The sequence below is a fragment of the Sturnus vulgaris genome, chromosome 4, assembly GCF_052056855.1.
Source record: "Sturnus vulgaris isolate bStuVul1 chromosome 4, bStuVul1.hap1, whole genome shotgun sequence".
NCBI classification, from domain to species: domain Eukaryota; kingdom Metazoa; phylum Chordata; class Aves; order Passeriformes; family Sturnidae; genus Sturnus; species Sturnus vulgaris.
In genome coordinates, this window is record NC_142246.1 from 27,393,243 (window position 1) to 27,408,397 (window position 15,155).

Here is a 15,155-nt window from a genome sequence, read left to right on the forward strand (position 1 = left end):
TAATTAACAAAAGCATTAAAGTTAGCCTCTGGTGGCTAAAAATCAGACTGTACAAACTAAATAAGAGGGGATTAGTAAATGTAAAGGGTCCCATATCTCATCTCAAGTGGAACATTTCTTTCTGTGATTCCCGAGAGGTTTTAGCCTGCTAGAAATACTCAGTCAAAGCTCTGTTTTTCCTGTCAAGTTTCATGGTGCAAATGTGGGTGGGATTTGATGATAATTTTCAGTTTGCAGGTAGTTTTTGCCACATAACTCATTTTACAACAAGCATAAATGTCCAGTGCAGTGCATTAGATTGCTTTGGAAAATTAGTTCTGCCACTCAAATTGGTTTTCAACATGTCTTGCATCCCCTATATTTTTTTTAGCCTTTACTGTATTTTCAAACATTTATGAATTGAATGCAGAGATAGGCTGTCTAACTAAAATAATACACATAGTTGTTTACAAGTTGTATAACAGTGAATGCATTGCCATACTTTCCACTATTCATGCAGAAATGGACTAGAGCAAATACAAATAACTAGTAGTATATTTACATAAGCAAAACCCTGAGAAATTTTGTAAAACCATTTGCTTCAAATTCTTTAAGAATGTACAACAATCGTATATTTAAAAAAGCTTAATAGAAGTTCCAATTTTGCAATAAAAGCTCAGGGATGTTCCCATTCCTTTAATAAGCTATATTTCTTCCTCAGCCTGCAATGTATATGAATTTGTTCTCTACAGATGTGTCCTGTGGACGTTTAGCTTTGTTTTGGGGAGAGCAGATGGTGGTTTTGAAAATACATTAAGAGAGGAAGCTGCTTCAGGAAGGTAGAAACAAGCAAATGAATGAGTGTAGGCTAAAGAAGACATCTGTATTGCTTCCAAGACCTAAGCTAGTATTTCACTGAGTGCTGTATTGGCTTACAAGCCTGCTCACAGCTAACACCTGAATCTCTAATGGAGACTGTGCTGCTGGGTGATGCACACATGCCCAGAGCAATTTAGGTAATCTGCATGTGGTGTAGATTGACTAGCTGAGTTGGAAGCAGCCTGAGAGATCTGCCTGTCCATCCTTTCTTACATCCTGGATTCATCAGATGCAAATAACTTGCTTGGTATCCTGATATATGCACACTTCAACCTCTTTATTCATCTATGTTGTTTTGCAATACCCAGGTGGGAGGATTCCTGCTGCAGTTTGTCTTGCTGGAATTCTTTTTCTCATTTCTATATTGCCCTTCTTGAGTTTACAAAGTTAAAACTGTATTCATTAACTTTCTGTCCAAACCATAAGGGCTGGGAGGTAGAAGTACTGACTACAAGAAAGCTCCACAAGTTTGTGGAATTTCACTGAAACTTCTGTTCTGAGGCTATGATTTGGCACATTAAAAGATTTTATATTTTTCTTTTTTGTCACAGTTGACAAATACTCAACTTCTGAGCAAGCATTGAGAGGACAGACCTGAAAGGGTACCTGTGCAGTGCCCTACTAAAGTTTGTCATTCTGGCTTGATGTGCAGAGGCAGTGGAGAATTAAATTTCTCTTATTGGGGGTACAGTAGAGTACCTTTTCTTAGGCTGAATGCACTATTTCAAAGGACCTGGAATTAGACCTGTCAGGTGTTTAGGACTCAAGTATGACTGTATTGACCTTCCAGGGAAAAGTCTCTGAGCAAACTTCAGTGTCTTGACAATGCCTCCCACAAATAAGATCCCTTTACTTGCAGTGTTGGGCAGTTCTGTGGGAAGCAATCTAGATCAACAATAAAAAAAAAGTGATCTGTCTACCCACTTGGAGAGCTCCCAAGAAACTTTCAAAGAGCTCCTAAAAAACTTTCTCTCTGTCTCATCCAGTTTTCATACACTGGGCATCTCTTTTTCTGTGTATTAACTGTATTTCTGCAATTGGTTGTTTGTCAGTCCTAATTTCCTTTCTAAGTGCCTCATTTTGAGTGCCTTCTTGACTCCAGTGCAAGTGCCTTGTTGCCGTGGTATTTGGTGTCCACCTTCTCCTGAACGTTTTGTCTTATCAGGGCTCTGATTTAAGCAAATATCTCTTCAAGCCCAAGCAGAGCAAAGCAACATAGAGATATTGTAAAACTTTTTCTTTTAGGAAAAAAAAATCTTTGATTTTCCTTACTTGTATCAGCTGACATGCATACACCTGGAAAAAAAATTCTAATTTCAGGGTTATGAGGTATGTTGAGGATGTTCCAGGACAGAAAAGGCTGCAGTTTTCTCTTTGCATGGATTTTTAAAAATAAATTTATTACAGGTTTTGGTGAAATTAGGGTTGTTTCTCCCTTCTTGTAATTTATATTGCAGCCGAGTAGCACAGAAAGAGGAGCCATGGCCACCCTATGAATGGCCATTCTGATGTGTACTCTGTAGCATGTGGCCAGAGCAGAGGAGTAGGGAAAGCCTTCCTGAAGTGGTTCCTGGTGTCTTGAGAAAACATAAGGCTAACATCACACTCAGTATTTCTGCTGACCTTAGCTTTTCTTGACACCTCAACTCTTGACTTCCTCCCTTCCATTAGGAGCTTACTGAAGTCTTTGTGCTCCAGAAGCTTTCTTCTCAGGTCTGTGATCTAGGACTTTTTACTACTTGCTCCAATTTTATCACTTAGTAGAAATTTGCAGTAAATGCCATTATCTTGCTTTTTGTTTTTCCAGCTCCCACTTGAGTACCAAGGCACCTGCAGTTTGTATATGATCCTGAGAGCCCTTCAGTACAGTGTGTTTCTGCAAGTCCTGACATTTATATCAGGTGCTGCTCTGTTTCTCCTTTTTAACTTATGTTTTCAGCCCTGACTATGACCAGCTTCATTTTCACCTCAGTAATCCCAGAACTGTTTTCACTCTGGTCTTCACTACTATCACATGGGCTGTCTTACTGTATTCTCCCTGGACGGTTAGGCTGTCTCACTGCCCACTTATCCTCTCCCTTGCCTCCCTTTTGGATGTTTTTGTTGCACTCCCCCTCCTAATCATCATGTTCTTCATTTCCTTCCAGATTCTGCATCACAACTGTAATTTTCAAGCAGCTGGTGAGGTCTAGGGCTGGGCTCTGAACTAAACAGATTTGTCACCTGTAATAAAATGTACTGTCTTATTTCCTCTTCTTTTCCTTCCTTATCAGCTAAATGCAGTTTCTATATAACACTTGTTCCTGCTAGGGCTAGTGTAGAATTCTCACTTCTTTTTCTGTACATTTTGCCATATTTCAGGGCACATTTTGCATAAACATATGCAGCTATTTGAAAAAATAGTGTCACATGCAGTGGATCGTCAGGTCAAATGTGAAAGCTGGACCATTTAGAGCCCTGTTCCTTTTACTAGTCTGCATATTTTTATGCTAACTGGTGAATTATTCACATCCTCAAGCTGCATTAGGATTCACTTGCAGAATTACTCTAAACCAGGGTGATGCTTTTCTTTGTACATTCTGAGACTTTTTGAGATTAGACAATTTAGTGAATAATTACATAAAATTAATGTGTTGAGAACTGTGCAGTCCCACCTGATTACCTTCTTGTCAGACAGCAAGGCAGGGCCACTCCTCAGGGAAGGCAAGCAGGACACCAGGGGGATCCCACAGCAGGAGGGGTCCATGATCATGTTGCAGGGCCATAGGTGAGAAGGCAGGGCTAAGGACAAGCCTGGAAAATGGTCTGCAAACTGAGGTCTGGATCAAAGGTCTTCATAGCCAGACACGGTTTTGTCTGAGCTGGAGAACAACTCTTCTCCAGCATGGCTCAGGCAGGGAACAAAGCCTCAAGTGTGATCTTAAATAGAACTCCTGGACCTGTGTGTGCAGGTGGGAGCTCCAGATGAGGCTGATCAGGGACAGAGCTTGTTAGTGCACTCAGGGCCTTAATACTTCCCATGGTTAATTTTTATGTCCCTAATTATAATAATTTTAATTATATTATTAGCATGATGCATCAGCTACTTAAATCTAGGCTTGATGTCTACTTCTAAGAAAAATAAAATTATGGTAAGTTCATAGGTCCCATGTCCCTTGATGACACCAGCCTGGAGCTTTGTTATTAAGACAATGCTATGTGATATCTTTGAAAAGAGCAGAGCTACCCGGAGTGTGGCTGCACAGCTGATCCTTGGCATCAGTGGGACTCAGATGGGTCATTACAGGGGGACTCTGCAGTTTTCCCAGGGTTAGTGCCCTGAAATTCAGTGGTTCCCGAAAGTGATATGAATATATATTTAGAATGAATGCAGAAATTATCTCTAAGTTTGCTCTATGAAATAGATTCCCTGCTGGAAAAGCCTCTCTTTTGTCTGTTGAGATTGTGAGGCCCATGTTTGTGCGTTTGTTAATGCAATGAAGTCATGTGCTGTCTGAGCACAGCTCTAACTCAGAATCATGTTACAGCATGAACAGTATTCCCCATCCAGGCGTGAGTTAGAACCAAAACTCTCCTTCGAGCAGATGAAAAAGAGGACACTAAAAATATAGCTCAGAATTACAATCCATTTTCCTCTATTACAGTATTAATGCGTCTCTGGAATGACTAGAAAATGCAATTTATGTTTTTCATCTCTAGCTGCCCTGGAGACATTCATGGGAGATGCAAAATGTTGAATCAGATTTCTTTTTTAAAACAAAACATCAAGTAGAGGCAACCTATCACTGCACTTGTCATTTCCCTCAGGCAATATTCTAGGAAGTGGTTCTCAGTTTCCTTTGAAGAGATTATATGAAGGGTCAATACATGGCTAAAACAAATTCATGCTTGCTTTGCATGTTTTTTAAATTTTTTATTGTTTAAAAATGGCTTTATGTTAAAAAGTTGACTTTAATCTTTAACAATTACAGAATTGGTTTCTAATAGAAATCTAAAGGAGTGAAAGTCATGAGATTCTAGGCTTTTTGGAGTCAGTATCTACAAACATAAAAGAACAGAACAACTCATTCTTTGTCTTTCTTTTCCAGTTTCTATTTCTAACTCCTTAATATCAGAGTGGGAGGAACATTTATGACACACCAAAGAGGCAACTGGTGGTGTGAGATTTCTGCACTTCAGTAATGCACCAGCATGGGATTATATAAGAGCTGACAACTCAGTATTCCTTTCTGGAAAAGCTTCCCCGTTTTAAAGGATCACACATTTGTCTTTAAGAGGATAAATAGCTCTGGAGAAAAACGGGGTGTAAAATCATAGTCACCAGTGCTAATACAATAACTTTGTATTCTGTGCAAAAGTGTCCCTGCACATGCTCTGATGTAGTTAAGAGTGTAGAGCAGTAAATGTTGATTGATGTCTGACTCTTTCCAACAGCTCTCTAGATATGCAGTTAGCATGGAAACGTGTGTTTTGCTCAGCTGAACCAGGAATTTGTGTGGATTCTTGAGTTCTGATGTTTTGGGGGGTTTTGGTTTAGTTAGTTTTTTTGTTTGGTTTTTTTTTTTTGTTTTGTTTTTTTTTTTTTTTTTTTTGTTTGTTTGTTTTTGTTCTTTGCTTTTGTTTCATTTTTTGCACTTGGTTCTTGGTTATTCTAGTTACCAGAACATTTCTCTGAATTGTTTCATGTTAACAATGCCCACTAATAAGACACAAAAGAAGTGATGGGAGGTGATGGGAACACATGGAGAGCAGGATAAAGAGAGTGTGATACCTCACCCAGTCCTGATTTGAGGTACCTGGAACTGATGGAAAATCACATCCTAAATAGATCCATAGCAGTGGATGGCTGAGGGAGAGTCCAAAGAGGGTCTCTGCATGCTGTATTTCATGGGAGAGGAGTAAGAATTTTCCTGTAGGCTCAGGGTGGTCCCATTCTACTGTGGGAGATTTGTTTGGCATTTCCTAGTTTCTTAGCACACACAGACACTTCAGCACAAATGAGTAATGGATAAAGAGCAAATGGAATTTAACCTTGCTCTCAGTTATGAAAAAATTAGATTTGAAAATTTGTATATTGCAATTGAAACTGGAACATGATATTTGGGTTGCAACACATCTTCAGAGAGAACATGTTTAAGGATTTATTAAAAGTGCTTTGTATTTTGATATAGCACATCCATAATTCATGTAATTTAGTCAGGTTTCTGAAAGTGAGTCAGATGATGATTCAACTATTTTCAGCACAAACAGCCTCTGAAGTGTCATCACTGGAATTATCAACAGAAGTGCTCATAAACTGATGTCCCTGTTTTCCCACTTCTCTTGGAAGTGATATGGAAGGTTGCAACTGTAATACCTTCAGCTATGGCTATGACTGTAGCCCATATATCAGTCATGCTGTGAATTTGTTGAAATCCACTCCTGATATTGACGTGCCTTTTAACTGAAGGGAGAACAGTCTGTAAATGTGGATTGTGAGGATGTTATTGTATAAAGACTTCTGAGAAAAACTTCAGAAATGTCTAGCAGCAAAGGAAACTCAATTATTCATACTGTATTATGACTTAAAAGAAATTCAGTCTTTCCAAAAGTAGAGCATGAGCAAAGTGAAAAAAAGCAGTGGAAAAAGGATCTTTGTGATATAATCTGTCAAATTCACAACTGGGAAAATGTGAAAGGATTGTGGGCTCCAAGGGAGTAAAATAAGAGACCTTTCAGAAAGTACAAGTAGCTTGGAAATCACCTTAACTGCTATTTAAACTTGGCTGTAAAGGAAACTAGGTTACTACAATGTGTGAATATCTTTTTTCCAATGTTCTTTAGCCTACATAGATATTTAAACAAAATTCTTAAACTATTTTTACCAGTTGTTGGACATGTGGCTAGCAGAATTGCTCATTCACCCACTTCTGAAATATTCAGCATATTTGCAAAGCATTTTGAAGGGATAGAGTAGAGAGCAGTCTGGCAATAATTCACTGTGGTGTGGGGTTTCTGGTGACTTTCATGTGTTCTGACAATTTGGAGTATGTTTTATTATCAAGTCAACAAGAAAACAAAAATGGAAACAAAACCCTTCAGATATGCTTGTCCTCAGCTCTATGAAACAAAAATGTGTGGTGCCTTGTAATGAGGGGACAGAGGGAGAGAGCAGTTGGTGTCTGGGAGAATGCTGGAGATGCTGTAGATGCTTAGCACGGTCCTAACTTGCCTTGGTACCATTGTGGGCACGATCCAAAGACAGGGTTGGATTTTCAGTGATGATGTATGATTGCACATCACATGGAGCTGCAAAGCTGCTTCATGTGACCGGGTGTCCCCAAAGGAAGCTTTAAATGAAATTTTGGCAAGTTTGCAGGCAGGAGGAGAGACTAGATTCCTAAAATTGTCCTCAGCTCTGCAGCAGGGTGGGGAAGATTTTCACTCACAGCCATGTCCCAGGCACTCCACCAGAACTGACCTCAGCAGTTGCTCTTTTCTTCTGTTTCAGAGATTCGGGTTTTATCAGTCAATTCCTAGAGTCAGAGGATTCCTGCTGTTGGTCAACTGCAGTTTTGGGGTTTGAACTGTTAGCAAATTCTCTTCAGTTTCAGGTTGGCTGCTCCCAACTTCAGTATTAACAATTCATTAGTAAGGTCAAGAACAGCTTCCAAACAAGTCACTGAACTTTTTGGTGCCTTAATTGCAACCCTTGCCTAGTAATTAGTTGTAACAAACAAAACAAATGTATGTGAGGTGTCTGATTTTAAGTATGGGAAGTCCAATCCACTGGACAGCAAAAGGGGTGAATGGTGCTGTATGCACAGCGAGCAGCTGTGAGACAAAGCCACAAGTATCTGAGCCACAGCATAGCTGGAAAAATGTTTGAGAAAGGATCCTCTCTGGAGAGCAATATGACCTGGACTGTGCATTCTCAGCAATTTTCTAGCTCAAAGGTAAAGAACAAACAACCAGTTCCCACTGGCCTTGCCTTCTGCACCTGCACAAGGCAGGAGGGGTTCCTGTGGGCTGGTGTGGAAAATTTTGCATGTGTCCTTCCCACCGTGTCGAATGCAATGCTGAATCTTTCAGCTCAAACAGACCTGCACAATTATATGAGAAAAGCCAGCTTTCACTCAGTTTCATGTCAAACCATTCATTTCCAAACCTGCCAGGAATTTGTCTCTGTGTAAGGGACACCTCTCAAGTTGTGGTTCACTGGTTGACTCCTGGCTGGCCAAGCAAGGTAGAACTATTTCAGTGCCAAGCAATTTTCCACAGCTCTGTGTACAGACTGAGTCACAGTGATTTGGCATAGGAACCTTTTCAGAAGAGGATTTAAAAAAATAATTTTATGGTTTCTCTAATAAAAGGTTTCTAAAAGAAGCTTTAAAGGTATACTACCTTTAACAGCCAGAGGCAATTGGCTTGCGGGTTTTATTGAAAAAAAAATCAAACATAGAATATAGCATCCATTAAATGATCCTCTTCTTCCATGGCTAAAACTGTTGTGGAATATTGACCAGCTCTTTGCCTGATTGTGTGTTGGTTTGTTTCAAATTAATCATGTTGCTCAAATATTAATCTGGATGAAAAGCAGTTTTTCAGTTAGTCTGTGATTGTGTGGAAAATGAAATGATTCAGAGAACTGTGTGTGTTCTCCCCCCAAAATTGGACTGGTTATTTTGTATGTGCAAAAGTATTTTATATGTAAACGAGAGAGAGAGAGGGTTTGGGGATCTTTTTATTCTGTTGTTTTTCAGGATATTTACCTCTAAGAAATTCTATTATAAAAGTCAAGAATAGTCTATCATCTAATCAGTTTCAACAGGGTTATGTAACCCTATATGACACTCTCCCTTGGTAAGAAAAGACTGTTGTTTTTACTTAAAATACCTCAGGGAAAAATGAGATGAAAATGTAATAAATTCATTCCCAACTAATTTGTTTCCAAAATAGGAATAGAAATATCTTGAACACTTCATGAACAATTAGCACATTATAAAAGGCAGAAAAGATAATATACTTATCTTAAATATGTGAAACCTAATTTTTCTTGTTCTTTTGCTTACATCTCTCTCTGGAAGTATCATCTTCCTTGCTTTTGCTGAAATATTTATTTATAATGCTTTATCATATGTAGACAGTTACATTGGACAGATCTGTATCAAAACTATCTTTTCTTTCCCTCCGAATTGTTTACTGAAACTATAAATGGGTTCTGTAGGGTTGCCAACAGGTTATTGAAAGGAGAGATTTAGTACCTCTCAGTTGTTCTAGTCCTTTTTTTTTTTATTGTGGCTTTTATCATGATTGTAAATTATTGGCTTTTCACTTACCATGGAATATTCTAGGTGAGACAAAACATGACTTTCAAACTGATACATTTTTCTCTCAGTGTACCCCCAAAACCACAAGCCTTTTTTTTTTAATTCAAAGTTACCTTATAATTAAATTAATTAGAACAATTTCTGGTAAATGAAACCCCTTTTTGTTTCATGCCTTTGCCTGTGGACTTCAATCAGAGCCATATAACTGGTTCACTCATGACACACCCTTCTCCTGGGCATGGGTGCTCAGCTTGGCAGCAGCACATGGGCATTTCTCACTCTGTGTGGATAATCAAGGACACACAGCTTGGTGCAATGACTTCTTAGCAGAGGGTTTGGTGATAACCTTTTATTGTCAGTGTGATCATGCTCAGGGCCATAAGAAGCGCTGAGTAATCAGCTGAAGGAGGTGGCTCTATACAAGTGTCTTACTGCACTGTAACACCTCTTTTTGTGTTACAGAGCTCCCTTTGCTTGGCACCTGCTAGTCTCTTTAACCAGGAGTGACAGTGTGTCCCAAGCAGTGGCACTAAGCATGAATAATGCACTTTCTTAAATCTGCCGTCTGGCAATGTGTGCATCATCACCATCTAGCCTGTATCCTGAAAGTAACATTTAGATTTGAGACTTACAAGCAAAATCAATTGAACTTCTCAACATGCTTATTAAAAACACCCAACTCTAGGTCCTTCCAAGGAGAAAAACTGTATATAAAGGAAACGTGCACCTCCATTAAACTTTTGAAAACCAAAAGTGTTTGGATACCTCTACTCTGAGAATGTACAAAGGTTTTATGTAGAAGGCAATGGGGGGGAAATCCCTGGCAGCAGGACAACTATGATATGAAGAGTCACTCTCATAAATTAATTGCAGTACTTACTTACTTGTTGACTGTTTCTGTTTTTATTTTTAATAGATCCTCACATTATTCTATGGGCAGTAGAGCTTTTTCCCATGACAGTATTTTCATACCTGATGGGAGAACAGAGAGTGAACAGGCCATTCAAGCAATGTCACAGGAGAACGTTTTAGGAAAAGTCAAAATTCTTCAGGTAAGAAACTTTAAGTGGGAAAAATATTTAAAGTGTGGTGGAAAATGGTCTCCAGAACATTTTAAATGTGCATAAAGATGGGCTGCTTTTCCAATAGCTTTGGGACAGTTTCTCAGCCATGTTAATTTCTCTGGCCAAAAGACATTATAAGTAATCCAGGTAATCTGCAGAAGCTCCAGGTCTTGGTCCTGAAAGGTACAGCAGTGATGCTGCAAACATATCTGCAGAAACGTCTGTGCCTGTGGAACTCGTCTGAATTGAACTCGTGGTTTTGGCATGTCCTGATCTGTATGCCTAAGTGCTACAAATGTGCTAATGAGAGAAAAAAATGAAGGCTGTGTTGAGGGCAGGGAATGGCATGCAGAGTGAGACTTCTTTGCAAAGCCAATTTAATTATATGTTTATATGTATTATGTTTTTTTTTTCTCGTTTTTCTCACTGCACTTTCAATGGTTTTCATGGAAGTGGATTTGTTTATCTCTCCAAAGCATAAACAACACATTTGGGTACTTGCTTCTAAAGAGCTTTATATGATCCACTTTCCCTTCTTTTCCAGAACTCTTTCCCATTAGTGCTCAAACTAATTTTTTGCTTTAGTCCCTGTGTATGTGTAAGATTCCCAGTTTCACGCCTTTCTAGATCTCAAGAGAGCTGTCCTTCAGAAACACGTTGCACTTTGTTGTTCAGGATGCTGACATATCCTGTCAAAATGCTGATAAATTTTTTATGCTGTGCAAGTGCTGTTTACCCTGAAGATGACTGGTAAAATACCATTGATTTCTTTTACCTCTGAAGTCTACCCATGATCCATCTTTTCTGGTGAGTGAGAGATCATGCACATTACACAGCTCTGACCTTCAGGATGGAATTGTTCCCCTCCTGCCTGGTGCTGTCAGCAGACAGAGCACCTGCACGGTGCTATCCATGCTGACTGTGGATGAACTCTGAAGCAGCAACCACATTAGGGCATCTCCAATTCCTCTGTGCTGGTTTTTCAGCTTAAATTTCCCTGGGTCAGGTAGATTCGGTGCATGCTCTTTTCCAGGCTGGAAACCATTATATTTGAAATGACTGCTGACTCTGGGCAAAGACCTGAGAAATGTGGGCCTGTCCTGCAATGCCCTACAAAGCCCACCAACTTTTTCAGGGAGCTGTGCCCTCCATATCTGTTGGATTTGTTTTCTTGGCTTCTGTATACTTGCTTTTCTTTGAATACTTTTCCACTGTCAGAGGTGTTTTCTCTCATTTCAAAACTCAGCTTAAAATTCCCAATTTAAATTCCCAATGGAAATTATTGCCGTTGCTAAACTAAGACACCTGAGAAAAAGTACAATTAATGCCGTTGGTAACAACTGTGTTCACTAAGCAAATGCTGAATCAAGAAAGAGCAAAATGTCACCCTTGAAAGTCACGAAATAAAAAGCCAGTGGTACTCTCTTGCTCATATGAACTTTTCATAAGCCTTTTTTTAGTGTGGCTAATTGCATATGTTTTAAAGGACAATATTGTTTCAGCTGCTTGATCTAAAAAATGCACTTGCCTTTTTATTTAAAATTGAAGGATGGTAGTTAATTTCTGTCATATTAGTGTAGCTGGAACCCAGCCTGTAACATACCAGATTCATTTTTCAACTCTGATGATGACAGTGAGAGCCACTTATTCATTCAGAAAAGAAATACATGATTAATTGCAAATTCCACTTTTAAGTATTTGCATGTTACACAGAAGTTATACATTCATCTAAACATCCATGGATTTCTTTTGTAAACCCATGGAAAGCCTCCCTGTAATAAGCCCACGGGCCACTTCAGAAATTGCTGCCCACCATGTAACTTTTCCCATTTCTCTAGCCATGATTTCCCCAACTGTTTCTTGAGTTTTAGGATGAAGTCATGCCAAATCCCACTGCACATTTTAAATTGACATTAGAGTTGGGTCCCAGGTCCGATGAGATATTTGGACTACCATTTCTGTTTGAAGATTTTATGCACCCCATCCTTTTTTTTTCCCCGCTATTGTATAAAGCAGTGTTTGCTGTGTGGTTTTGCAGGCACAGTTGATGTTCTGTCTCCTGATACCAGAAGCTTCTACCTACTTTGAAATCTCTTTCTGCAAGCTAACTCAAACTGGGAACATCTGTATTTCTTAAAGCAGTGGGTTCAGAGGAGACAGTCCTCTCTTCTGAAGAGCACTTCTCTCTTTGAAGGCAATTCTGTGGCCAGCCCCGAGTCCCAAGTCATCGCTGTGCCGCTAGAATTTCTGTGATTTTGCCAGGCTTGTATGTCAGGATGGAAACACAGCACTTCCAGTTTCCATTTACCTGGCAAGGTACTCCTCAGGAAAGAATTGTTGCCAGGATTCCATGCCCTGTGCTGACTCTAAGCTTGCTGTATTCCAAAATGCAGATCAAAAGCTCTGCAGATTTTAACCCTTTTCGAGATATTTATTTTTAGAAGTGGTACAGTAAATGTTCCTGGAAAACTTAAATCTTTTTTTTGGAAAAGTCCCTGCACTTACAAACCTAAGAGACAGCATGGTGAAAAGGGTTTTGAAGTCAGAATAGCAATGCAAGCCATTTAATACTGACGGTGCTGGATCTCATTCTGGGGATCATCAAAGTGTTTCTCCCTTCTTGCCTTGCATTTCTGCTGACTTTGGAGTGTTGATGAACCCTCAAAAAATGTTGTGTAATGGTGCAAACTCCTTAGTAGTCTGGGCAGCTGGCCAGCCTGTGCACTGGTTCAGCTGCTTACTGTGGGAATTCTCTCTTTCTAATTATGCATGAAAAGTAAATTAGTTCTTCCTGGAATTGCTCTCATTTGGTTTTATTGGTTTTCAGATTGGCAGTATTCATCTTATCATGTTTTCTGTAAATGGATTTGGTTATGTTCAAAGGTTTTACTGTGTGCTAGAAATCAGGCTGAGAAAAGCCTGACTTCTCATGAACCTCCACTAGCCCTTTTATATCCTGAAGTTATTCTGTGTTGGCTCAAGCCATCTGGTTGTAAAAGTAGTCTCTTCCTTGTTCTTTGGAACTGCTGAGATTTATCATTACCCAATTTTTAAGATTCAGTGTAGAAAGCCAGACTGAACCTGCTCCCAGCAAGAGGTGGTACACAGGAATTGGTATTCTTGATGTTGAACTCTTTTAGTTTCTGGGGATCTGTTGCTTTACTTGTCATACAGGGCTGTGAATGAGACACAAGGAATGTTTAGAATGTAAAACTAGCAGTGTGTCAGAAAAAAAACCCACAACCCTACTCTTGGAGCTTCATTTTACATCCTTCCCTTCCAGAGGTTAGTGGATTGCTTTTCCTCTCCTATTAAAGCGTCTTAAAACAATTTTCTGACATTTTATATCTGTGACTCTTCTTCCTACCTCTGATATATGCCAGAAATGGTCAGCAAATGAATAGAAGAGAGTTTTTATTTTAATTTATAAAATCTGCAGCAAGCAAGATGGAAGCTTTTTTAGAACACTGATTTCCTGAAGCATCTACACTGTTCTCTCCCACTTGCAGTCATGATGCCATGGTGTGGCACTGCTACTGCCTTTGTTATCCACTACTTGCCTTCACTGAAATTATCTTGGGTCATCTGACATCTGTGTGGAAGAAGAAATATTCAAGATTGACTGTGACATATAGTTTATGGCCTTTAGGAACTCATGGGTTACATCCTTTTTTGTTTCATGTGGTCATGTAGTTTTAAATAAACCCTCTGCTCTGTAAAGCTATAAAGCACCTGTTTATTATACAGATATTAATTATGATAAAACACTCTTTGTGAATCCCAACTTCTTGATCAAGGGCAAAAGGACCGCTTTTAAAATTCACATTTCCCTGATTTTTTAATGATGAATGACCCTTATCATTTTCTTCTTGTCAGACCTTAAGACTGTTCAGTTTTGGATTACTTTTCTTTTAGTCATGAGCATATCTTAGCTAATGACCAGGCCAGTGCTTCCCTCACTGTGCATTGCACATCTGCATTCTACCAGCCCCTCCCAATGTATCTTCTGTTTCTTATTGCCCAGATCTCAATAAAGCTACAAAACCATTTTTCAAACATCCAAATTGTTATCTTTTGCCATGATGCTCTGATATTTTCAGAATTGGGAGTAAATTTTCACTTCATGAGTGCCTGGCTTTGTATTTCTTAAAATTAATTTCTTTGTTGCCAAAACTTTGTAGTGCCACTGCAGCCTAATTGCTTTCCTCATATTTGAAAATTCTTATTGCTTTAGAAACTTAATTTATAATCTTTTTGTAAATCATTCTAGCATTTCTTGAGCAGACCCTCTTTTTCCTATGATCACAGTAATCCCTTCAAATGAGCTTCCTTTCCAAGGAAGGAAAGTTTTCTTTCCTTCCATCTGCTTTGCTTAAGGAGAGACAGATGTTACAAATGCCACAGATGCTGTATCTTCAAGCCTCTCCACAAAATCTTCTCTCTACACATGAGCTTGTGTAAGTGATCCATCGCCACTGCACACCAAAATCTTCATTAGTGTCTGGATTTGTTGCAAATACACATCTCTAGAGGTGCATTTACAGTTTGCTCCTTCACTGTTCTTCTATTTTGGACTTTCCCAAAAAGTTTCTTCAACTGTAACGCCCCTAACCACACACTGCTCCAGCAATGGAGCGTGGAATAATTTCCTCCCTGCATCTTGTATCCAAAATATCTGTGCTAATACTTGTTATTTTCCTAATTTTCTATAGGTTTCCATATAAATTATATACCTGGATTATTTTCTAATGCTATACAAAAAAAAAAAAAAAAGCTTATGTGGAGTATTTTATTTGTTTAGCTATGCTGCAGATCTTCCAGTTTGGATTAAGCAGTAGACTCACTTTGTTAGTTCATCATGAATTAGGTGAACTCTTTTCTGAGCCTAGAAAAGAAATTATAAGAGAGAATATGATAAAGATGC

At 39.0% G+C, this 15,155-nt stretch overlaps 1 protein-coding gene across 2 annotated transcripts in view; it reads left to right on the forward strand.

Moving 5' to 3' along the window:
* CRACD (capping protein inhibiting regulator of actin dynamics) overlaps nucleotides 1–15,155 on the forward strand; it is a 128,996-nt gene that overhangs the window by 92,650 nt on the left and 21,191 nt on the right. For both annotated transcript variants that reach the window (XM_088163397.1, XM_088163396.1), the window contains one exon: nucleotides 10,084–10,219. In XM_088163397.1, coding sequence (XP_088019523.1) covers nucleotides 10,084–10,219 — 136 coding nt within the window. The remainder of the gene's footprint in view (nucleotides 1–10,083; nucleotides 10,220–15,155) is intronic.